Genomic DNA, 25,469 nt, shown 5'->3' on the forward strand with positions numbered 1-25,469 from the left:
CACTGAGCCATTTCTCAGTGTACATATATACATAAAACAAACAAACAAACAAACAAATAAAACCCACCCCAAAAGTAAGTACGTAAATAAGTAAGTAAATAAGTAAATAAGAAAAGATCCTAGGGGTTGGCAAGAAGGCCTGCAGTTGAGCAGATTTGTTGCTCTAGCCGTGGACCCAGGTTCACTCCCAGGCAGTCAAACTCTAGTTCCAGATCTGACACCTCTGACCTCTGCCAGCACACGGTGCATATACATACAGGCAGGTCAGCACTCATATACACAAAAATGAAATAAATAAATCTAAAATGAATTTCTAAATACCCCAAAGGCTGCTTTGAACTTTTTACCAAATCCAAATGAGGCAAGCACATGCCAGGAAGCAGCCGCCACATATTGAAATAAGACTGAAAGTATTATATCATGTTAATTTTCTAGAATACATTTTAAAAACATACTTGTTTCCCAGCCAAAAAAAAAAAAAAATCAACTTGCAAGAAATAAATACCAGCAGGAATTGCAGATGCTGAGATTATCATTATTTACTTTATATGTATTTTAAAACTCTATCTACTGTCTGTCTGTCTGTCTGTCTACCTCTCTCTGTCTCTGTCTCTCTCTCTCTCTCTCTGTGTGTGTGTGTGTGTGTGTGTGTGTGTGTGTGTGTGTGTGTGTGTGTAAACACAGTGCACATTTGAGGACAGACGACAATTTGTAGGAGTCAGTTTTCTCCTTCCACCATTGTAGGTTCCAGGACTGACTCTTGGGTTATCAGGCATAGGGTAACAGTGCCTTTACCCACTGAGTTATCTCAATAAGTTTAATCCCTTATCCAATATGAAAAAAAGCATTATAATATATAAAGATGAATAGAAGGAGGGAAACCTCAAAGGAACCCACGATACCAAGAATCAGAAAGTTCTAAAATGAAAGACACAATCACCACAAAAACAGAAAAACAAAAGGTACCAAACCTCACTTCATAGGCTCAATACCAGAATGAAGGTTATGGAACAATGAATCAGTAAGTTTGAAGGTGACTAAAGCACAGGGGCAGGCAAGACGGCCCAATGGGTAGTGCTTGCCACCAAGCCTGCTGACATGAATTTGAGGCCTGGGACCCACATGGTAAAGGAAGAACTGGCTCCTGCAGGTTGTCCTCTGACCTCCACATGGAGCAGCTGTGGCAAATGCATGTACACACACAAACCTATATGTGCACACCAAACAATTAAATAAATGTAAACTTAGAGAAAAAAAAGAAACTATGCAATATAACAACCAAGGAGGAAAACATTTAAAGATATGAAGACAGCCTTGGATACTGTGAGACTGTGAGACAGCATGGAAAGGAGAAATCACTGAGTTATTGGAAGCTTCAAAGAGAAAAACCTCGCGCACACAGCACATGCACACATGCACACATACACACACACACACACATACACACACACACACACACATATTGAGAGGTCCAAAAACCTTGGGGAATAAAATTTCCAACTTCCCAGGGAGCATACTGGGCTCCTCAGAAGGAGCCACTAACAACGGGCCTTCAGTCAATGACAGCCCTGACTAAGGAAGGATAAGATGTCTGGTCCTGCCGGGTGTGGTGGCGCATGCCTTTAATCCCAGCACTTGGGAGGCAGAGGCAGGTGGATTTCTGAGTTCGAGGCCAGCCTGGTCTACAAAGTGAGTTCCAGGACAGCCAGGGCTACTCAGAGAAACCCTGTCTCAAAAAACAAACAAACAAACAAACAAACAAAGATGTCTGGTCCTGAGCAGCTCTATGGACACCTAGTCATGGGAGATAACAAAGCCAGAACTGAGCTGGCTTCCAAAACTCTTCAGGGTCTCACCAAATATAAGGGAACTAACTTAGCAACCAATCAAAACTGTACTGATGCCACTGCTTTGCCCCTACCAATCACATTAGAGGTTACCTAGCCCTTCTGGAAAATTCCCCTAGCGCTGTGTAACAGGGAGCCTATGAGCCTCTCTGGTGGCCACCAATTTATATTCTGAAGAAACAATAGTAAAATTTTCTCAATTTTGGCTAGATATATAGACAATAAATTCAAGAGCCTTGGAGTAGCACATAAGAGAAACCCACAAATCATAACCAAACTGCTGAAAATCGAATAGTCAGAAAATTTTGAAAGCACTTAAGACAAAAAAAAAAAAAAATAGTATATTGCTGAAATTTTTTTCTCAGAAGTGCTGGAGGCCGCCAGACTGAAAAGGATAGTTTACCTAGAATGAATAAAGATCCCAGGCAATGAACACAGATGAATTCAGAAGGAATTCTCCAGGGCTGTGGAAAAGAGAAAAGGACAATGGGAGAGGGGAAAGGGGAGAAGGGAAGGGAGAGAGGGGGGAGGGAAAAAGGAGGAAGGGGAGAGGGGAAAGGAAGGGGCTCTAAAATGGTCCACAAGTATCCTAAAAGCACCCAAGAACATGCTCACTGTTTAAAGGAACCACTGATTTAAAAAAACAAAGACAAAAAAAAAAAAAAACCCCACCCATAAGATGCTGCTACCAGCTCTCTGCAGTAGTGCCCAAACACTGAGGATTTTCTTTCTCAGAAAGGGAAGTTACTGTGGGGGTTTCATTTCAAAATGTGTATTGTCATAAGATGTGGGCCCAGGGCCTTTGTAGGAAACAACAGCACCTCATTCACTCTCCTGCTGAAAGTCGGGGAGAAATCACATAGGTTCCAGATCCTTAGGTGTTTCAACGGGAGTCTGAATTTTACTGTCCGCCTTCAAGAGAGACATTACTTTCTTCCACAAAAATATGGCTTCATCCAAACAAAACTCTCTTCATTCACTCATGTCCTTGCTAAAGTTGTAGGGATATTTTTATGAATATAGTGGGACATTGAACTTTGGACTTACTTTCATGAGCACTTAGAAAGTATTCAATATTTGGCAATGACTAAAGATGTCATATTGGGGGTCTGCTATCGGCAGCTGGTCGGTGAAAGCCACAAATATCACAGGACAGCCCTCCACAACAAAGAACATCTGTCCCCAGCTGTTGCTAACACCAAATAGGAAGGAGGCCCTAGAACTAACTTCAGGTTTCCTTATAACTGAAGTGAAGCAGAAGATGGGTTCACACCACTGTTGCTCTCCCCATCCCCCAATCTAGGACTAAAAGAAAAAAATTCAGGATGATATTCTCAAGCTTAATATATGAGTAGTATTTGGAAAGAAGAAAGCTATAAACCAAAGCAAAATTTCAGAGCCAGGCATGGTGGCTCAAGTTGGTAATCCTAGCATTTAGGATGCTGAGGCAGGAGGACTGCTGTGAGTTAAAGGCTATCCTGGACCACATAGTGAATTTCAGTCTACCAGGTTTACAAAGCAAAACTTTATCTTCAATAATACATTTCTAAGCGTAGCCGCATAAAGACAGCATTCTCACGACAAATACTAACCACCAGTCTGTGATAAAAATCTCTTCCGAAGCCTCTTCCATCGCATTTGCGATGTCTTCAAAGTAACCTTTGGCGTTCACATACCTGGAAGATAAAGAGTTGGTTCCTTTGTTGGTTTCTTTGTTTTGATTTTTTTTAAAATAAAACAAGTCAAAAACCAAAATAACAAAACAGAAAAAAAAAAAAAACCCAAAAGCAGACAAAACAGCAACAACAAAAACACACACCTAGATACAGAGGGCTCTGCCTGGTCTTCATTACCACCATACCTGGAAACAAGACTGAAAACACAATCTCTCCTCCCTCTATCACCTAGGAAGGGCAGTTAGGAGACAGACCAGCAGTCTGCTTACGTCAATCCATCTTACAGAACCTCCTTACCACATGGTGTTAAGGAGTGAGTCAAACAGACTAGCTCAAGTGCATGAGTAGCAAACACATAAATAATTTAATCAAACTTCCATTTGTACCTTTAAGAGATATGTGAAGCTACATTCTGCTTTTCTTTTTAGAACTGGGCCTCAGGTAGCTTAGACAGGCCTCTGGATGGAACCATGACCTTCACCTAAGCATCTGCCTGCCTCCACTTCCCATTGCTGGGATTACAGCTCTGTGCCACCATCGCTGGTTTTATAGGGCGCTGGGGATCCAGCCATGGATTCGTGCATGCTAGATGAACACCGTAAATGGGCTATGTACCTAGTTCTTAAGTTGATTTTTAAAATCCAAGCACAGTGGGGCAGGCTTGCAATCCCAGCGCTTGGGAGGTAAGGCAGGAAGATCTGGAGTTCGAGGTCATCTTTGTCTACATTGCAAGTTCACCGCCAGACTGTGTTTCAAAAGATCCTATCTCACAAAACAAATCAAAGTTCCAAACCTAAGGGCAGGTATGCTCCTCATACAAAAATAAAAATAAAAAATAAAAATAAATAAATAAATAAATAAAACCCTTCAAAAGCCAAAATTAAAAAAAAAACTAACCTGTGCTCCTACAACAGCCTAGAAAAGGGGAGACCTTGGGAGATCACTGAGTAATTTCTGGTTTAGTTTCCAAGCTGATCCCAGGTCAATTTAAACCATTAGAATATGAAATGAACACCAGAAGGCGACAGACAGTGCCTCACCACTTAGCTAACATGTTCTCATGAAGAGCAGCGTAGGACCCGAAGCGATGTTCTTTGAGGAAGTCAGCGCCATGCTTCTGGATAAACTCCTCGATGGCGCCTCCCCACCACCGGGCGTGTCTGTAGCTGTTACATTTTAAAATCAGTGTCCTTCAAAGAGAAGCAAAAGTGGGTGTTGGACGTTTGCTCCAAGTTCTATCTCTTAAAGGAGAGTTAAAGACTAAACATGCCACGGCAGACACAAATTGGAATTTCTAGTCAATGAGCATTTAAAAAGTGAGCTTCTAAAACATCTTAGTAGAATTCCTCAAAACGTTCACTGGGTGAAAGCTTACTCAGCAGGCTCCTCACTCGCTCGCTCATGCAGGCAGGCACACAGGAGGGTGTTTAGTGCAGACCTTGAACTGTGTGGGGAAACCAGGAGGGTTGTGGAAAAGATATAAAGGATATAAAGATATAAACGGACAAAAGCTAGTCCCACCCCATGAGAGTAGGTCTGAGGACACAGCAGCTATCTTGCCAGCAGAAGGGGACTCATCTGATGATATGGGAGATCACAGATGCCAAAGCTAAGCAAACTTAGGAAAATGTGTCTTCATGGCATAGTTTATCTTAAAACTACATCACCTGACATGGCTGATTAAGTTGCTCTGGAATCAGACAGTTTGCATTGGGATTTTTGATCACATAAACAAGCTACCTTAATTTCTTACAGGATTAAAACTATTGAGAATTCTGGCAGAATACAGAAAAAAAAATAATTGTCAGTTGTCAGAATGAATGACTAGGACCAAGAGATGGAAATAAGTTACCTAAAACTGAAGTTCAGAGGACAGCCAGGTCTGGCTTTAGCTGCTGTACACCATGCTGATCATATAGGACTGAGTTAGAAGGCAGAGCTTTGCTTCTGATTAATTATTGAGGGGGAGGGATGCAACAGTTCTCATAGAAAGCATGGAAAGGGCCATATGCACAGGCTCTACAATTAATTATTTATAAAACTCAGGGATGTCTAGACAGCTTCTCTCAATGCTTCACAGATGGATGCTGGCCTTAGAAAGCTACTGCCCAACAGAAGGGCTGATGCTGGTGAGGCATGGGGGGATGAAGGTGAGATGGCGGGGGGTGGGAGAGATGCTTCCTCAACAGGTGTAGCACTGGAGTCATGCAGGAGCAAGAGGGCTCAGAAGATGCCTGGGGTCCTCTTCCCTTTTGGTCAAACCTGTTCTGGGAAGATGGTTGCATGGAAGAGATGCGTAGCAGGCCTAGGGGTCCAGGGGAGGAAACTATTCTGAGCATAGAAATAGAATGAAGATGAGCCAGATGGCTCAGCAGACAAAAGGGTTGCAGGACAAGCCTGACAACCCAAATTCCATCCACGAAACCATCATAACGGACTTCATGGAGTTCTCCTGTGACTTCCACATGTGTGGTGTCACACACATACACTTCTCTCTCTCTCTCTCTCTCTCTCTCTCTCTCTCTCTCTCTCTCTCTCTCTCTCTCTCTCTCATACACACACGTTAAAAAAAAAAAAAGGAAAGAAAAGCCAGCGAGATAGCTCAGTGGATACAAGCTCAATGACCTGAGTTCAATCCCCCAGACCTGCATGGTGGGAGGAACGGACTGACTCACACATATACACAAATGAATGGATGAATAAATAAAAGAAGGAACAAGGGGAGGAGGCAAAAATAATAAATAATGTGAGCAGGGATTGTTAAGAGCACTGGCACAGAGCCAAAAGGCTGAGGCAGGGGCATTTAAAATAAGACAGAGAAAGGAGCCCTAAGTAAATGGAGATGCTGGGCTTGTTGGCTAAAATGACAGGGGACACTTGTGGTTGGAAGGAGACTGGAGAACCCTGGATTGAAACAGGTTCATTTGGTGTGGGGCGTGGAGGTAAGGAAGCTAAGAAAGAAGACATTTCGGTAATGTTCTGAATGTTCCCATTAGGACAGAAGCAGGAAACTCTGTGTTGTTTTACACCCAGTACCGCCCTACACACATGCACACATACAAGCATACATGAAGGCACACATGGCATGCACAAACACGTATTTGGAGGGATGTACATGTCTGTTGCAACCGTGCAAAAAGAAGTTATGAATATTCATATGCATGAGATTGATCTCACACATGCATATGCACACACACACACACATACATGCTCACCCACATATGTACACACACATACAAACACATGTACACACATGCTTTTTCAAGGTATGACTACAATCTGCCAGAAAGAAACCTACATCACCACATATGTACTCACTAATAAAATTTGCAAATTCCAAATAGATTCATTTGGCAACTTAGTAGATGGGGTAGCAAATTTTGTTCTCCCGCCCCCTGGGATCCAGTGTCCCCCTCTCGCCTCTGCAGGCATCTGTATTCGTCCACATGCACACACACCCCCATACTACACCACCATCCAAAATAAAATGAATCTTTAATTAAAAAACGCATACAACAGCAAAGGTAAGTTCTGTTACTTCTAATCAAAGATGAGCTGCAAGCAACAACTAAGAGACTTGGAAAAAAATACGTTTTAAACATTAACAAATTCTACCTTGAAAGATTATTGATCCGAAGTCCATATTTCGTTTCTGTCTCTTTCCTTCCCACTTTGATGCTGAATTCTTTATCTACAAGGAGGACGAAGGCAATAGCCCCGCTATCTGGTTTCATATACAGCAGGAAAGAGTCCTTCACTATCAACCACCTGGAAGGAGACAATAGGAGGCTTCAAAGCCAAGTAGCTAAGCACGAGGATCAGTTATTACTTGCATCTTGACGATACACTCTGGCCAACTATGGATACAATGTCATGCCTCACCTAGGGGATTTGTGCCTTTTAAAGATCACCATGAAACAAGAGCTAGGGAGGTAGCTCCTTGGCACAGGTCTCACCTAGCGTGCCTGAGGTACTCCTAGCAGGGAGAGTAATTACTACAAAACCAGCCTTTCTGCTGTCTGAGTGTGAAGTTTCACAGTACGGAAGTAGCTCTCAGAAGTACTCATTCCACTCAGTACTCAGGAGCTTCAGGATGGAGGAATGGAATAGCAAACCAGGAGTTACCGTAAAAGTAGCACAAAAATAAAGCAGACAAAGGTGTGTTCCCAAAGGTGTCTCTGGTGGGAGAAGCCAGGGTCCTTCCTGGATAAGTGTGCCGGCACTTGAAGGGAAGAGGACTAATGGATGCAGGAAGAGGGGGTCCTTGGTCCTAGCAGCAAAGAGCTGGTATGTGAGCAAGGATAGGAAGGATCTCAACCTGTGGAACAGGGTCAAGGCCATCCTGTTACAGTAGAGACAGCAATGAGAATGCAGTATAGGCACACTGCAAGTGCTGGGAGAGTGCGCATGCAGGGAAAGCCAGACATGAGCTGAGGTGACTGACAGTGAGGGTCTGAAGGCTGAAGAGCACACATTCCCCCTGAAAATAAGCAGATCAATGTAAAGTCATCTAGAACAACTCTTTACTTATTCTTCTAGCTGAGGTGCACTCCAATGTGCAGAGCCATAGTGTAGACAAATCTGCAGTGACTTCTTAGTCTTGTCGGCATTTGGGTATTCATATAGGCTGTCTCTTTTCTGGTTGGTAGAGGAGATGGGGCAGGTAGTGTACAGGAAAGGAAGTATGTGACCCAGCTACTTAAGTAGACATCATCAAGGTCACAGCAAGCCACACCTAACCACAAAGGTCAGTGCGCCTGGAGAGATGGCACACCAAAATGGAACTGGTCCGCCCGGGTTTTCTGGTGGGGAGGGAGGGAGGGAGGGAGGGAGGGAGGGAGGGAGGGAGAGAGAGAGAGAGAGAGAGAGAGAGAGAGAGAGAGAGAGAGAGAGAGAGAGAGAGAGAGAGAGAGAGAGAGAGAGAGAGAGAATATCTTGGCAGGGTATGGTACCTGGTATCTATAATCCCAACACTTGGGAGGCCAATGCAGGAGGATTGCTGTGAGTTCCAATCCAACCTGGGTTACAGAGGGAGACTTTGAAAAATAGGGGTGGGGGTTTTATCCCCACTTAAAACTTTTCTCTCTGTTTTGAGCTGTCCTTGAAACAAGGCCATCAGGAGACATGATTGGAGGTTCATCTTCCCCCATCTGCCCTATTTCAATTTGTCCATCCAGAACAAATACATGATTTAGAATGCTTCTGATAGTTTACAAAAATAAAATTTAATTTAAAAAATGGCAGGGTCTCATATAGATCAGGCTCACCTCAAATTCAGAGATCCACCTTTCTCTGCTTTTTTTTTTTTTTTTTTTTTTTTTTGGTTTTTCAAGACAGGGTTTCTCTTTATAGCTCTGGCTGTTCTGGAGCTCACTTTGTAGACCAGCTAGCCTAGAACTCAGAAATCCGCCTGCCTCTGCCTCCCGAGTGCTGGGATTAAAGGCGTGCGCCACCACGCCCTGCTCTTTCTCTGCCTTTTTGAGTGTTAGAATTAAAGGCAAAAATTGAAAAGTACACATTATGAGTGAATGTCACCATTAGAAGTAACTCCCATTATTACTACTAGATAGCAGTCATCAGCCTGTATGGAAACCTTCATCACTGACACTGCCCTCTGAACTCCATCATCTATCAGTGATGTCTGCTATTTTAATTCCTCAGATGTGACTCGGGACATGCAAACGTGGAGATGAGGCTGTAGTCTGCACCCAAATATTTGCCAAATTTAAAACAACAAAATTTCCTTCCAGGAAGAATCATAGTGTTTTGTAACTGAAACATAATTCCTTCCAAAGTTTGTATCAATAACAAAATCTTCTCCTGCTGTCTGTTGTTGGCCCTCTGAGGGCGTCAGAGCTCAGAACTGGTCTTTGAGGACCTTTGACTGGGCTCCTAGGGCCATGCCCAATGCTGCACCCCCGACTCCCGAACCCCTTGTCATCACAGCACCTGGGGCTTCCCATAAGACTTCTCATGACAATTCAGACGGCCAGCACTTCCGCTGTTCCTCAGCTCTCACGTGACCTCATTCTCCTCAGAGCTCCGTGAACCCAACCAAGGGCTCACTTCCACAGTGGCCAGCAGCTTCAGTAAGGATTCATTCGTGGGCTTATCTTACATGTTGAATTCCCCTTCTATGTATACCTATTATTTGTGTGCAGTGTGTGGGGTTGGAATCACCTAGAGTGATTTTACTGTGGTAGGTGACAGCACTGTCACATGGCTCAGTCGTTGACTGATTCATTCAATAAATAATCATTGGCATGTCTGAATCATATAATGAGGTGGTGCTGGCCAGAGTCAGGAGCCACTGTGCGTTGACCAGAGGTGCTAGCCAAAGTCAGGGGTCCCCACCAGCTCCAATGAGTAACCCAGTCTGGTCTGGTAGCCGAGAGTCTCTGGGGAGGAAAAAGTATTCACTGGGTTTGTAAAGCTTGGGTGTAGAAAGTTGTGACTGACTCTTAGCAAATGTCCTGGGCAAAAAGATAGGAATGAACATCAGGACCACATGGATCTGGAACAACCACCTCCAGGGGATGCCACAGTTGGAGATGCCAAGGCCTGTAACTCCATCCTCTTCCTGCATGCATGGTGAGTTTGTGTTACTCATGACCCTCTGGGGATCCCATCTCTGTCCTTTCTAGCTATCTTCCCCAGCTAATGCTTCCTGAGAACTTCTCTGTAACTAGCTCCCTCATAACCTGATATCCTTAGGTCAGCCTCTCCCCAAGGTTTTGTACAATTTAGGGTAAGAAGAAAGCTCAAGTGTGAGTCTCTAGCTTTCGTATACCACTGCTTATGTTCTAAGCAGATGCAGCAAGATCGAGTGTGATGTTGGGGGTTGGTCTTTTTCTCTGTATTCAGATGCTGATTTCTGTGCCTGAGATCTAGTTATAGTCTGGACACACGCACTGTAAAAAACATTGAAGAATCTGCTGTATCAGTGTGGTGTGAAGAATGCTCCCCAGTTATCTCTGATTCGTTAGTAAAAGGCTGAACAGCCAATGACTGGGCAGAGGAGATAGAAGAGCTGGACTTCCAATCCCAGCCAGGTGCCTGAGAAAGAGGCAGGGAGAAAGAGTCAGCCACAGGGCAAGTGAAGGTCCAGTAAAGAAGTGCCATGAGATGGAGCAAGAGGAAGAAGGTTAACATGAGGTTGGGCATGTGGAGGAACCACCAAGGGAGTTTGTCCCACTCACGGGACACACATGGAACAGAACAAGCCAGGGCAATTCAAACTGCAAAAAACTTGGGGCATATGGATGGGAAAGTAGCTAGATAGTATAGAGTATTAGGATAGCTGCTCAGTTAGTGTGCTTAAAGCTTATTAAAGAAGTCAAAAGGTCTTGTCTCAATCATTTGGGAGCTAGCCGAGTTAGAAAAAAACTGTCACTTTAAAATTTCATCCTAGAGTCTGGGAACTGCGCATGGTGGTGAACATCTGCTATGCCTCGCTTGGCAAGCAGAGAAAGGAGCACCAGGAAGTTCAAGGTTCATCTAGAACACATAATGGCTGAGTCCAGACTGGGCTACATCTCAAAACAATTGGTCAAGGCTAGGATTCAAACCCCCAAATACTCCGTTTATTCAACCAGACACACAAAACCAACCCCCAAGTTCCAGTCCTACCTCTTTGACCACCGGTAGCAGGCTCGTCCATGGCCACAGCAATTCACACCTGGTATCCTGTGTCCCCCAGACCTTTTCATGATCATGCCTTCCCTGAAGGAGACATCACAGTGGGCCGTCATGCTCACACTTACAGTTCACACTTGGCTCAATCAGCCTCACAGCCTGTGACCATATACACCATCCATGGACTCTCACATAACTTCCTCTCTCCCCTCCTGATCTGCACTGCTCTTTGTCAGCCTGGGCACGCCAGCAGAGGCTCTTACAGGCCCTCTGTCAAATGTAGCCCTTTCTGCATTTGTGGACCAGGGATTTGTCAATACAGTAGGAGGTTTGCACCCTGGTTCCTGACCTTAATGCTATGTCCTGCCTGCGGCCCCTGTGACTGCAGCAGAGAACTAGAGTGGGCCCCACCCCCACCCTGAGTCCAGCACATTTTCACATGGCTTCACGCACATCTCTATCAACCAAACCACATGAAGAAAGCAGACCAGAGCTAAGGGCTATGGAAGTGGTGACAATTTTAGCTTGGCATGGTAGCATATGCCTAGCATCCCAGAATTTGGGTGGTAGAGATAGGAAAATCAATTATTTAAGGTTGATCTCAGCTACATAAAAGAATTCCAGGCAAACCTGGGCTACATGAGACCCTATCTCAAAACAACGCCTAGTATCTTGATTTCAAAAGATGTACAATAACAATAATTTAAGAAAAGAAAAGTAATTTTAAAACAACCACTAGCATTACTCTTAGCTAAAATTAAAAGTGTGAGTAAGCTCTGGGGCTGGAGCAACAGCTCAGAGGGTAAGAAAACTTTTGCACTGGGAGAAAAGCCACATTGGTCAGCTCACAGCATCTATGAGTCCAACTCCAGGGATCAGACAGACACCCTCTTCTGACCTCTGCAGAGGCACCTGCATGCATACGGTATGCATGCACAAACATGCATATATACATAGTTAATATTAATTTTTAAAATCATTAAAAAGGCAAGCTCCTTATATGAGCAAGCCCTATTATTGTGAAGGAAAAATAGCCACTGAGTACATTTCCTGTGTATTTATTTATACATTTCACAAGGTATTATTTTTAAGTAACTATCAAGAAGAAATGCAAACAGATTGAAGAAGTGATTGGGAGAAGGCGTCTTGTGTACTTGACCCCTCACTTCTGCGAGGATACTGACTGTGTATATTGAACATTACCCCTGGTTGGTTACAATGGGTCAGCACACCAGAAAAAAGGGCTAGCTGCAGCCACTGTTTCCTGCAGGGGGCGCTCTGTTTCACACGAGCACCTCACTGTAGTTGTTTGAAGTCTGGTGGGAGAACCCCAGGAAGGCCTGGCTCCCACTCGAGTCACCAGCTGCTGCATCAGGCATTCAAACCCACAAGCTCCTTTACACTTGCTTGTAACCCAGTCCTGGAACTTACAGGCCCTTTGGTCCCAGATCATGGATGAAAGACAGCTGGCTTACATCAAGGAACTCTGTCTAAACAAAACAAAACAAAAGAACAAAAACACTTTAAAAAACAAAATAGACCAGAAGGAAAGAAAGGGATCACAGAGGGAAGAAAAAGAAGACATTCATGGGTTACAAAAGCCATGTATTAAATGCCACCAGGCATAAATGTGTTTGTTCCCTCCACAGACTAGGTAGGTCTTTAGCAGTAGCATTGCACAGAGGAAGTGCTAAGTACAAGCATAGGGCCCAGCCTGGTACTGTGTACCTGACATACAGCACCTGGGAGATGGACAGAGGATGATCAGGTTGAGCTTATTACACAGTGACCTGAGTTCAAGGTCAGCCTGCGCTACATGAGACTTTGTTTCTGATTTAAAAAAAAAAAAAAAAAAAAGGAGGAGGAGGAGGAAGAAGAGGAGGATGTGTATAATTAAAACACAATCGAGAAAGTGTTGTGTATCCTGGGATGGAGAGAACATTCTGGAGGCTGTGGAGGGGGACTTTATTCACAACCCTTTTCATTTGTTATTAGAGGAAAGGGTTTCATGGCACAATGTATACAAAACAAAGCCTGCAAGGAGGATGGGGTGGGGGGGCGTCTAGAAGATGAGCTATGCAAAAGTGAAGGGGGTGGAAAAGATAGCTGCAGAGAGAAGGAGCAAGGGGTGTTGCTTTTCAACAAAATCTCAACCATTTTTTCCCAAGACGACTTGGGACCCAGATGCTGGGGTGAAAGCCTGCTAGCTCAGAGAGGCAGAGGAAGCACCCAGCTGACCTTCTTCCTCATCTGATGTCCCAGAAGCAATCCCTTCTCTCATGCCTTCTCCAAACCCTCCTTCAAACTGAATGCCCCTCCCTTCTACTTCCTGTGTGTCTCTATCTGTCCTCCAGACTCTCTCTCACTCTCTAAGGTTTTTTTCTTAATAATACTATGTTCACTTCCGGTCAACTGGTTGCTTGCTCTGCCTCTTGACCTATGGTTGACTTTTTCTAATCCTGAAATAATCAAGAAAGTTCTTGAATTAAAGGGCTGAGCCACACCACAACTAACAGGTTATTCCAGTAAACAACACAATCTTGGGGTTCACAGTGTGACCAACTATTCCACAACAAAAGGGAGGATGAAAATCACATGGCCTACAAGACTGCAGAGACTCAGGAGGATCGGGTGCAGCAGAATTTTCCCCGGCACCAGAGCTTGAATCTACATCTCCACACACACACACCAGGCAGGGTCTCTACCGCTGTGTCCTCAAGCCTCTTCCCTTTGAGACAGGGTTTCACTTGCTTGTCTATGGGGCATGTATAACTATCAGAGGAACTGACTGGAACTGGCAAGGTGCAGCATGTTCAAACCTTGGAAATCTCAAAATTTGAGATTTAAATCTCATCCCAGGACCTGCAGGAGTGGAACTAACTCCTTTCCCATTTCCGCGCCTGCCTCACAGCACAAAACCTGGTGACCACCAACAGAGCCTAGTACCTGGAATTCTTCCCCATGCAAATTAGAGCATTGTGCCCTTCCCCCAGCCTGGAGTAGGCTAAATAGACCTAAGTGCTTGCCACAGTTGGAACTTAATGACCCAGGTGGAGTCTTCCCCTTGCTGCACCTGCAGTTTCCTACAGGAGTAGACTGCAGGCTGACCTTGCTTTGCAACATTATCCAGCTGAAACAAAGGATGGGTCTGTGGGCTCTCCCTATGTAAACACAGTGCTGAATGTTAAACTTTGAGCCATGATCACAATCTTTGCCTTGGCTTATCCTTTTCTCACACCCATCCTTTTCCATTTCCAGCTGCCCTTTCTGGTAACCCAGTTCATCCTTTGCCTCTGGACAGCTACAGAGAGAGCATCCCCCTCATCTTAACCACACAGCCAATAGAATGCATTTATCCCCCAAATCCCATCCCACTCCCAAAGGTTCATATAGTACCTGTCCACATGGAGTAAAGAACTCAAGCTATTTATGAAGGGCTGTTTTCACTGACTTGTAACACTTAGGGGAAGGCTCTCCACACCAAAGCATCCATCATTGGATCTTTGGACCCACCTGCCTGGCAAGGCTCCCATGACTTACAACAGAGGCTCACATGAGAGCTCAGGGCCCCAACATTGCCACCTCTACTGCAAATGGCTCGAGACCAGGACAGAAACATCTGAGCCCCTGCCAGCAGCCTAAACCTCTTGACTCCTCTTCCAAGAGCTGTGACACTATTCCATCATTCATGGACAGACGGTTCTGCCCACTCGATTCCATCTGGACTCCAGGCCTGGAGGGAGAAGCAGATCAGAGACCCCACCCATTCCTCCGGACTTTGTCCAGACACCCCCAGAGGAGAGGTAGAACTCTGAAGCATATACTTGTCCAGGCTGGACTTGGAGTCACTCTATAGCCCAGGCCTCCACCTTCCCTTCCTCGGCTTCTGGAGTAGCTGAGATCACAGGTCTGAGCGCCCAGCCTCACTGGGAGAATCACTTTCAATGAATTGCGAAGAAGGAGGAGGACGACTCTCACGGAAACCATTTACTAAGGCTTTTTTTTTTTTTTTACATGCTCACACATCATTAAGTGGCTCCTCGGGTATCATCTTAAATGCCACTTGATAGTACGATTTCCCCAACACAAAAGGAGCCAGAGCTTCTTTATAACAAAACCAGACACAACTAGAGAAATCTCAGAGGGAGAGGCACCTGGCTTCTAAGGAGGATTAACAAAGAGAAACTGCAGTTTTCCTTAAAATGTTTACATGGGTTTTAAAAATATCTAATATAAGTCTTGAAAGAAAAACAAATCTGTCCAGACTTTTGAGGTCCAAGTCTTGTGTGCCTTGAAGAAAATAGACTTTTCAAATTTAAAAGGATTTAAGCAACTTAAAATTTCCCCACTGACTATATCTACACACAGCACTTTTAAAAAGAAAGGTTCTAAGAGTCCAGGTCTCTGGCTTGCATTTCTCATTTAAAACATGATGACTCCGCTCTACACATTTTTCTATCTGATTTGTGAAAAAAAAATTCAACTGGAAAATGTAGTTACTTAGAAATAACAAATTATCAGTGTGAGACCTAGGGAATCGTAAACCGCAGCTTCTCAGTTTATCTCCAAGGAGCAGACAGATAGATACGCTCTATGCTGGTTTGCCTCTGAACACACAGTTACAAAGGCACAGCTAGTAAGAGCACTAGGGGGCAGAAGAAAAAGAAGTGGGAGCACTGATCCAGGAAAGCAAGATCAGCATGGGGTACACACATCTGTAACCCCAACATTCAGGAAGCTACAGGTCAGTCTGGACTTCACAGCAAGCCCTTATCCAAGCCCAGAAACAACAAAAATAAAGAAACAACAGTGTGCAGGAGTGGTACTGCATGCCTCCAGTTCCAGACTTTAATCTCAGCCAAATTCATCCAATATTTCATAACAAGCATGGGGGTAGCCTGGGCTACATGAGATACTGTCTCAAACAAACAATCAGAAAATCAAGGGAACCACATGGCCACCAATACATGGATATTTTCTTTTTACTAGTTACTTTTGTTTATTTGAGAGATGTGTGTGTGTGTGTGTGTGTGTGTGTGTGTGTGTGTGTGAGTGTGAGTGTGTGTGTGTGTCTATCCTCGATTGCCATGGTCCCTAAAGTGTTGTCTAGATTTCAACTTTTTCCTTCTACTGTGCATGAGTCTTGAAGCTGAGGCTTGGTAGCAAGTACTCTTGACCCGCTGAGCATTTGCATGTTAATTTAAAATTTAGAATTTTCTTCAGGAAACTGAGGTAAGAGGATTGCTACAAGTTTATGGTCAACTTGGTTAATACAGTAAACTCCAGAGGAGCCAAGGCTACACAGTGAGACCCTATTTTGAAAAGCCCACTCAAGGGCTAGCAGGGTGGCTCAATGGGTGAAGGTACCTGCTGCACTGGTCCTGAGTTTAACCCCCACGCCCCCACCCACAGCAGAAGGAAAGAACAGACACCTGACCTCCATGGATGTGTGGTGGGACACATGTGCCCAAACTTACACATACACACCTAAAAATTAAATAAATAAAAAGCTGCATACCAAGAAGAAAAAATAAGAATGTTCTTAATAGCTTTCAAGCGTTTTGAGAAAAGAGATCTCAAGGAAGAGCCAGCAAGGAAGAGAAGGAAGAGGAATATCTCCTGTCATAAGCATTCTAATATAGATTTATCATATTGAAAGCACATGTGGCAAGGTTAAATGGGAGACGAAACTAATTAGCAAAGCATAAACTATTTTTAATAGGTTACCTTGTTCAACCTTCTTAGTGTTTGTTTCTTCAGTGCTAAGAATTCGACCCTCTACTGAGACAGGTGCCTCTCACAACTAAGCCTTAAAAACAATGTATCCGAACAGAACAGTATTCCCCAGGGCAATCTTACTCCCTAACGCACCAATCAATACTTCCTTGGTTTCTTGTTAGAAGAGGCAGTTGCAAATCAATGCAAGTAAAAATGTTCTTGGCATTGGGTAGAAAATGGTCTCTGGCACAAAATGCCAGATATCAGATACTTAAAAAGCTAGACTACAAGGTTTCCATGCCAACCAGCAAGCAACAACCCCTCAGGGTAACAGCCTGACCCCTGTGGAGGTTATTTGTCCATCGAGTGCACATTGTCTTTTTTGGCCATTCTGGTGTTAAAAAGGAGAGCTCCCTTTCATGCCTCAAGTAGAAATACTGAAAGAATGGCCAACCAGGAAGCTCTAAGACACAACAAGGACGATCAGAGCTTCCTGCAGGACGACATGCAGGTAGAGACAGGGAGAGGCAGGCCCAGGTATTCCAAGTGTAAACCAGCCTACACAGCTACAGGCGACTAAGGCATCCAATCTATGCAGAGAAGAAAGAGGCTGGACAATGGCTTATGGTCCCTCCAGGATCTAAGGTTCAATCATGAAAAACAGCACACACCCACCACTTCATTAGAAAATGCAGCCTTTCAAGTTGGCCCAGCTTCTCTCTGTTGCCATGGAAACTGTGCCTCTGTATTCCTTACCTATTCCCCTCCTTGAGTTAATTTTACTTGCCCTACAATGGGAGGGAGAGGTGAACTCAGAATTATTGATCTCAGGGCGGGGAGGGAGTTATGGTGTTTTATCTAAGATTTCCAGCTAATCTCCACCCTGGAGAGAAGGCATCTCAGTAGAGAGGGGATGACCAACACTGAGGGCCACCTGCCATGGGCTCCCATCACTTCATGGCCTTTTCTTAGAAACTGGGTATTCAAAAAAAAAAAAAAAAAAGCTTGGTGTGGTGGCGCACGCCTTTAATCCCAGCACTTGGGAGGCAGAGGCAGGCAGATTTCTGAGTTCAAGGCCAGCCTGGTCTACAAAGTGAGTTCCAAGACAGCCAGGGCTACACAGAGAAACCCTGTCTCCAACTCCCCCCCACCCCCACCCCCAAAAAAAAAGAAACTGGGCATTGTGTTCTATGTCCAGATTTTAATCTTAAGGGGAAAAAAACACATTTACTGTTACTTATCTGGCTTCCTCTAATTCCCTGGGAGAAAAACATTTTCCAGTCAGCACCTAAAATGCCCAAATTATGTCAAGGGAAATGAAACCCACTGTGATAGTTCTCAAAAGGAGGATGGAAAGAGGGGGAAGCTGCCCTTGCATTAAGGATTCTGCAAGGTAGAGTAACTAATTATGGAGAGATACAGTATTGCAGACCAGGACCAAATTTTCTTGGACAGTTTAGTGTACCTTTGTCATCGCTGCGCCTGACCTAACTTCCTTGTGACTATCAAAACTTTAATGTGCAATCTTTGCAACCCACAGGTCCAAAGGTTAAGAAACTCATCAAACATTACCTAAACCTATATCAGACTTGTCTCTGCTTTGTGGCCACCAGCCTACATGCCGTCCCCACCAATGTATCTGATAAACCTCTCCTTCCCTCTGAGGAGAACTGAAGGAGGCAGTCTCCTGGGGAAGCCTAGGAGTCCCTTTAAATGCTAGGCTACTCGGTCAGAGCTGCAAGGAAGAAATAAATACAAAGCAATCTTCCTGATCCTGGATGAAACTATAGTTCTCCGCACATGAAAAGTCAACAAAGGGCCGTTCAAAAGGAAGAGGAAAGACCAGACATGGTTGGCTTCCAAAGCCTTTGAGCCAACTAAAGCCCAGTGCATTGAAGCCCTGCCTAGCTCCCTCTGGCTTAGTCCTCTCTCACCAATACTATCACAGCACATCTTTCCTGGTTCTTTCAAGTCCTTTATCTGTGCCAAAGTGTGCCATAGCATGGTAATTTACGTGCCAAATCCTCCTGATGAGAATCATCCAAACTTCTGGGAAAAAAAAAACCCAAAAAACAAAAAAACAGGCTCTGGAGACAGTATGCTTTTTGTTTGTTTCTTGACGTGGAGTCTCATCTTTGTGAAGTCAGCCCATGCTGACCTCAAACCATGTAGTTGGCTTATGATTTCCTTGTTCCCTTCTATCTCTGGAGTACTGGGATTATAGGCACACACCACTGTAGCTGGTTTGTGCAGTTCTTGGGACTCCAGAAGAGGTTCAGGGCTGAGGAGAAGGCTCAGTGGGTAAAGTACTGACCATGTAAACTGGAGAACCTGGCCCCAGCATCTATAGAAAATGCTGGCTATGGCAGCCAAGGCCTTTGATCCCAGACCTGGGAGAAGGGAGCTCAATGGATGCCCAGCCTTGCTAATGGATGATATGCGGGTTTAGGGGGAGATATTGTCTCAAAAGCTCAGGCAGAGATGGATGGAGGAAGCCCTAGGATGTTAACGCCTGGCTTCTATACATGTACATATGTGACCCCTACAAATACATGCATATACCATGCAAAAAAGAAAAAGACTTGAGTTAACTTCAAACAGGCTTGCTTTATAAAGTATAAGCATGCTATATCTGTAAAATAAATAAATAAATAGAAAATGCCCTTTGTAGTTGGGACTTACTTAATATTTCTCAGTTATTACAGGAAATACATAGATAGTAACCTAATTTTTCAAAATGACATATGGCCTATGTATCTAGTCTTGAGACTGGGTGAAATTTACCATGAAGGAAAATATCAGTGAATCATGGCAGATTCAAATTTGAAGGGCGTATCTGGCCAACCATCAGATACAAGCAGGAAGGAAACATTCATCAGGTTGTAAGATGGTTTTTCTCCTCCCAAAGCAGTGCTTATAAGGTGCCCTGGGGTTTATAAACATAATGTGGCTTCAAATTAAGATTTTTATGGCTGAAAAAGAAATTAAATATAAATATACCCAATTCCTTGTTCAATATCAACAATCTAAAATGTAATAAGGCAGCCAGAATGAGAGAAGACTGAACTCAACACGTGCTGCTCTTAAGTCCAGAGAAATGGTGTAGGTCAAGCCATGGGCAGAAAAACAAGGGAGAGAAGGTGCTGCGTATGGGAGTTAGGTCAACTTTGCAAGACTCTGCATCAAGAGGAAAACATATCCGAGCTCAGAGAGCACAGCTAAGTGCTGCATTTCTCCTAAAATCAGCATGGGGTTAGCCATTACGTGATTTTGCCACCACAAGGGGATAAGACCCCTCTCATCAGCCTCCTCTTGAGAGTCTCAGGTGAGACTCAAATGGCTAAGATTCCTTAGTCTCCGGGCTTACAAAGCCTTGAAAGGCTTCTCAAGTCCATGGGCAACGAACTGCAGGCCACCGCTCTGTGTGTGTGTGTGTGTGTGTGTGTGTGTGTGTGCAGGGAGACCTGCAGACAGCAGTAGGGAAGCTCCCGCACAGGAAACAGCAGAGACAGGCACTCTCACTTCCTCTCCCTTCCTCAGTTCATGTCCACCACTCTCTAAGCTGGAGGCCAAGTAGCACCTGTGTGAATTTCATACATGTTACGTGCAACACTTCGGTGTGGACAACCTCACAGCAACTGTCTGTGCTGCCAGAGAGAAATATTAAAATCCAGATAGTCACCGTTGTTCAGACCTCAGCAGAACTGAAAGCTAATCTTTGAAAAACACCCCACTCCCCATTCAAGGGCCTCTTCAAACGCAAAGCTCTCTGTTTGCTGACACTGCAAAGCCTGCTTCCTCCTGCTGGCTGGCTGCAGCCCTCCCAGACTCAGTCTTTGTGGCTCCAAAGCCTACCAACCTTCTCTCTGTTCTTTCTGCAAGAGGTCTTTCTCTCCCTGGTTTCCCACGATTCTCACTGTCAGAAGAATACATGAGCCAATCGGGTGGCAATCAAATTACGCTGTCTAATCTGGGGTACGCAACTCTGCTTGACAGTCTGCACGGAAATGCTTTTTGGTTTCATTCTAAAAACCTGTAGAGAGAAAAGGGCTGATTGCTAGATTTCTAGCCCACAGTAGCATTTCAACTTCATTTGAATCTGTTACTATAGACATTATCAAGATCTACTCAGTATTTTAAAAATATCAAGGTCATCATTATAAATTGGATCTAGACTCTCAAAGCAATTTTGTATTCATTAATTCAGTGTAACTCAGGAACTCAAAGCATTTATGATCATGGAATTACCCAAAAGTGAGCTACCCTTTAGGGTCTTCTAGGTCCCGGCAAGACCACTCCACCAAAGGCTACTTACCGTGGCGTGATAATTTCTGTACATGGGCATTTTTAGTATTTTTGTCAAGTAATCTTCCAGTTGCTTCTACAATAAAAAATAGTTTGGATACGGTTGAACATAATCATGTCTGTAGAAATTATCAGCAGTGACAATGATGACATCAGGTCTCACTTTAACATATGTTAGTCGTTTTATTATGCTCTATCGTTAAGTAGTATGCACACTACCCACTGTTCTCTTGGAGTGCTAGCTAAACGTCTTCTTGCTCTTAATATTTAACTTTCACTATGCTTAGGTCTTTGTAGTTGTTTTTGTCATTGTTGTGACACAATACCTGATGAGAACGAGTCTATTCTGACCTCTAGTTTGAAGAGACGCAGTCCACCGTGGCGCAAGCATGGGAGCTGCCTGGTCACACTGCACTCACAGTCTAGAGGCAGCATGGTGGATGCTGGCATTCAGCTCACTCATTTTATTCAGTCCAGAACCCTAGCCTACAAATGGGGGCTGGCCATGGTTAAGGTGGTTCTTCCCCCCTCAATGGACCTAATCTAGCAAACTCCTCTCAGGCATGGGCCTAGGCTTGTTCCCTAGGCCAAGGTGGCAGGTTAATCTTAGTGCTGACAAGACCAGAGCTGAGGTTTTTTTTTGTTTGTTTGTTTTTTCGAGACAGGGTTTCTCTGTATAACCCTGGCTGTCCTGGAACTCACTTTGTAGACCAGGCTGGCCTCCAGCTCAGAAATCCGCCTGCCTCTGCCTCCCGAGTGCTGGGATTAAAGGCGTGCGCCACCACGCCCGGCCAGAGCTGAGTTTTTAATCCTCCATACTTATCAGAACACGATTATTCCTAATAAGTAAGTTTTGTTTCTTTGTTTAAAACAATGTTCCATATAGACAAGGCTGACTTCAACTTTGTTATGTAGCCAAGGATAGTCTTATACTTCTAACCTTCCAGAGCTGGGATTACAGGCATGTCAAATAACCTGGCTTATGTGAGACTCGGAACTGAACACAGGACTTGGGTGTTCTAGGCAAGCCCTCTACCAACTGAGCCACACACAGCCTTAGCAACTCCAGAATTGGTTACTTTACATCTTTTCTTTTTAACCCAAACCTGTATTTTGTTTTTAATTTTGCATTTAATTAATTCAAAGATATACTACAACTTAAATTTTTTTTCAAGAAAAGGAAGGAAGATTTGTTAAAAGAAAATGAAAAAGACTTCTTAGTAAAATGTATCCTGTCTGGTTCAAACATGTCAAGATGTGTATGTGTGTATGAGATGTGGGCTACAGGCTTAGGGTAATGAGGCAACACATGCCAATCAACACATGTCAATCACACTCTTACATTAAATCACGAGACTCAAATACATGCATACAGTCACACCAAACTGAACAGTATCATTTTATGCCAACCCATCTCAAAAAGCATTTAGTACACAACTCTATAAAGATTTCAAACAAGATGACAATTCTAAATGAAAAGTCAGACATTCTCTGCACATTTCAGACTCTAAGACAAAACTGATAAAAAATGAAAAAAATTACTAATAAGCTAATATAAATCTAGCACTAATATGCTAATATAAATATTATTAGCAGCAGTCATTGAAGCAGTGTGGGCAGAAATGCCCCTTGACCTGTCTCCTGTGTTTGTGCTTCATTTTACTGATTTCAAACCATAATTGTGCCTTCTAAGAAGCAGGAATATGATTTTATATATATTTAAAATGAGCTATTAGAAATCAAAACGAATAGGTGGAGATGTGTGCTTTTCAAGAGAGAGTCTCAGAACCTCCCAGAATATTCAGGTTAGAGTCTTCCTTTCCCCTCAAGCCCAGGGAAGTTCTACTTGGGAAGATGGCTGTCTCCGCAGGTAGCCACAAACAAACACTCTGCCACTTCCTTGGCTTTGTAGCCCAGAAGATATCTAACTGCAGAGCCACCAGGGCAGCCACCAATCAGTGGAGGAAAGAAGAGGCAAACAATAGAGCCAGAGAGAGGGCTCAGCAGGTAAAAGTGCTTCCCACACAAGCCTGAAAACTTGGGTTTGATCTTGGGAAGCTATAAAAATATGGAAGGAAAAACCTGATTCCACAAAGTTGTCTTCTGATCACTACGCGTGCACATACACACATACACACACACACACACACACACACACACACACACACACACACACGCACACGCACGCACGCGCACAGAGGAATAAGTGCAGTTAAACTTTCACAAAGCAGCAGAATAAAGACTCACCCTCCTGCCAAAGAACTGCTCCTCCTGGATTGCGTTTTCTGATGAACGGGGCAGACTGGGCATCTCTCGGGGTTCTTCTTTGACATTTTGTCTTCTAAATGTATGTCTAAAATACACACACACACACACAATACAAAAAGTGATTAGACTATTCTTAAAGTATTTTGTATTATCTTTCATGCCATGGCTTAGTATTGATATTTTAGTATTAATTATTTTATTTTTACATTATTCAGTATTATTTCAGTATTATAATTGATATTAGTAGTATATCCTATCAATGTTTAAAATATTCTCATGTAGCCCAGGCTAGCCTCCAGCTCAATATAGTCAAGACTAGCCTTGAACTCCTGATTCTCTTGTCACCTTCTCTCAAGCGCTGGGGAATCACAGTTTGCTGTACACAGCAGCTGAGGTGGCTTACTTTGAAAAGAGCTATGCAATTGAAAATAGCTACCAAAAATGGAATTGGTAGCCTGTGAAACAAATAAAACGTGTCGTCCGTCCACGTCACCAAGGTTAAGTTTATGTCAGTTCTGCCGTGTCACCTTTTGGTGGGGATGGGGATCCGGATGAAGGCTTTGTACTTGAGCAGCTCTCTGTGAAACTCTTGGAAGTGCTTGAATTTCCTCTTAACTTGCCACGTGAATTCCCCGTGCGTTAACTCGATCGTGTACAGGTTGATACTTGGCACCTACGGTGACAGATGTTTAAAAAGAAAAGGTTTTATCTCAGATGGGGGAAGTTCTGAAATTTCCCCATAGCAAACATCAGCTAATTAATTGCTAAGTAACATTCGAGTACTATCAGTCTATTTATTTTGTGTTGGTGTATGGCATTTTAAAGATACGCTATCTTTATTCATTTGCTTAGAACTTCACTGTGTTGTGATCAGATTCATCCTTGCCCCTCCCCCTCATTCCTCTTAAAACCAATTCCTACCCCACACCTCCCCTCTTCTCCCTTACTCATTTTTAAAAATAACCTACCCAGTCCAATTTGTGCTACCCATATACTCAAGTGACAGGGCACCCACAGGAGCATGGTGGATAGACCAGGGGCTACCCACTCAAAGGACGTTAGCTCTCTCTATCCCAGTACCCATTCACTGAAAGAAGCGTCTCTGCTAGGGAGCTGGCACTTGTGAACCATTGTAGGTAACACTTTTTTTTTTTAAAGCAACCAAATATAGAGGTATTGCCTTAAATGTTCACATAATAAATTACATGGAATAAACTTTGTATCATACAAACAAACTCCTGTAAATCCTTTTTCTCTATGCATATACATGCCCACACGCAGTTGCACACTAGAAATGAAGGAAGCAGTTAGTAAGACCCTGACAAGCACTGAGAGCCCTGGTCACACATGGACAGCAAAGTTACATTGCAGATGGAGAGGAGGCAGGAACAAGGGCCTATGGGACCACCTTCTTAGCCCTTTTTACCTAAACAAATGGCACAGAGCATGATATCATCCCTTCTTTAAAAAAAAAAAAGGAAGAAAAGAAAATCCAAGGTCTAGCCTTGTCTACACAAGCCCCTGCATGAGGCACCTGCCAGTGCCCGGTTGAGTATAGGGTGTATAACAGGATCGTGATCTTGTCAGTACTAATGCAAAGCACTCTTAGACCCAGTGTTTGAGGGTACAGAAACCAAGAGGTTCAGTTACCTGTTCAAGATTTCAAAGCAAGGACACAAACTCAGCCCTGCAGTTCAGCTCCAGAGTCTGTGCATTTAAGCCCTATGTAGGATACCTTGCCCTCTAAAAGATGCCAGGCAGAATAAGGGGCAAAGGGACATCTTAGAGACGTGGCTCATCACAGAAGTGTGAGCCTAACACTGTAGGGAAAGCCTACAGCTGAGCTCAAGCAACCGAAAGCTCTGCAGTGAATAAACCCCATGTGGAGACATGGGTTTATAATCTCAGCACTCCTGAGGTGGAGTTCAAGGTCAGCCTCAGCTACATAGCAATAATATGTCCAAAATGTAAGGGCTAACTGGGGCTACATGAGACCATCTCTGAAAAGGGGAAGGGCAGG

At 43.8% G+C, this 25,469-nt stretch overlaps 1 protein-coding gene across 3 annotated transcripts in view; it reads right to left on the reverse strand.

Moving 5' to 3' along the window:
* Window positions 1-25,469, reverse strand: part of Pld1 (phospholipase D1) — a 191,949-nt gene that overhangs the window by 73,263 nt on the left and 93,217 nt on the right. For all 3 annotated transcript variants that reach the window (XM_029475235.2, XM_029475236.2, XM_021157475.3), the window contains 8 exons: window positions 23,977-24,122; window positions 23,429-23,534; window positions 21,192-21,257; window positions 12,590-12,648; window positions 11,153-11,245; window positions 7,139-7,291; window positions 4,564-4,713; window positions 3,440-3,523 (listed from right to left, as the gene is read on the reverse strand). In XM_029475235.2, coding sequence (XP_029331095.1) covers window positions 3,440-3,523; window positions 4,564-4,713; window positions 7,139-7,291; window positions 11,153-11,245; window positions 12,590-12,648; window positions 21,192-21,257; window positions 23,429-23,534; window positions 23,977-24,122 — 857 coding nt within the window. The remainder of the gene's footprint in view (window positions 1-3,439; window positions 3,524-4,563; window positions 4,714-7,138; window positions 7,292-11,152; window positions 11,246-12,589; window positions 12,649-21,191; window positions 21,258-23,428; window positions 23,535-23,976; window positions 24,123-25,469) is intronic.

This window comes from Mus caroli, unplaced genomic scaffold, assembly GCF_978045245.1.
Source record: "Mus caroli unplaced genomic scaffold, Mus_caroli_1 scaffold_3, whole genome shotgun sequence".
Taxonomy (NCBI): domain Eukaryota; kingdom Metazoa; phylum Chordata; class Mammalia; order Rodentia; family Muridae; genus Mus; species Mus caroli.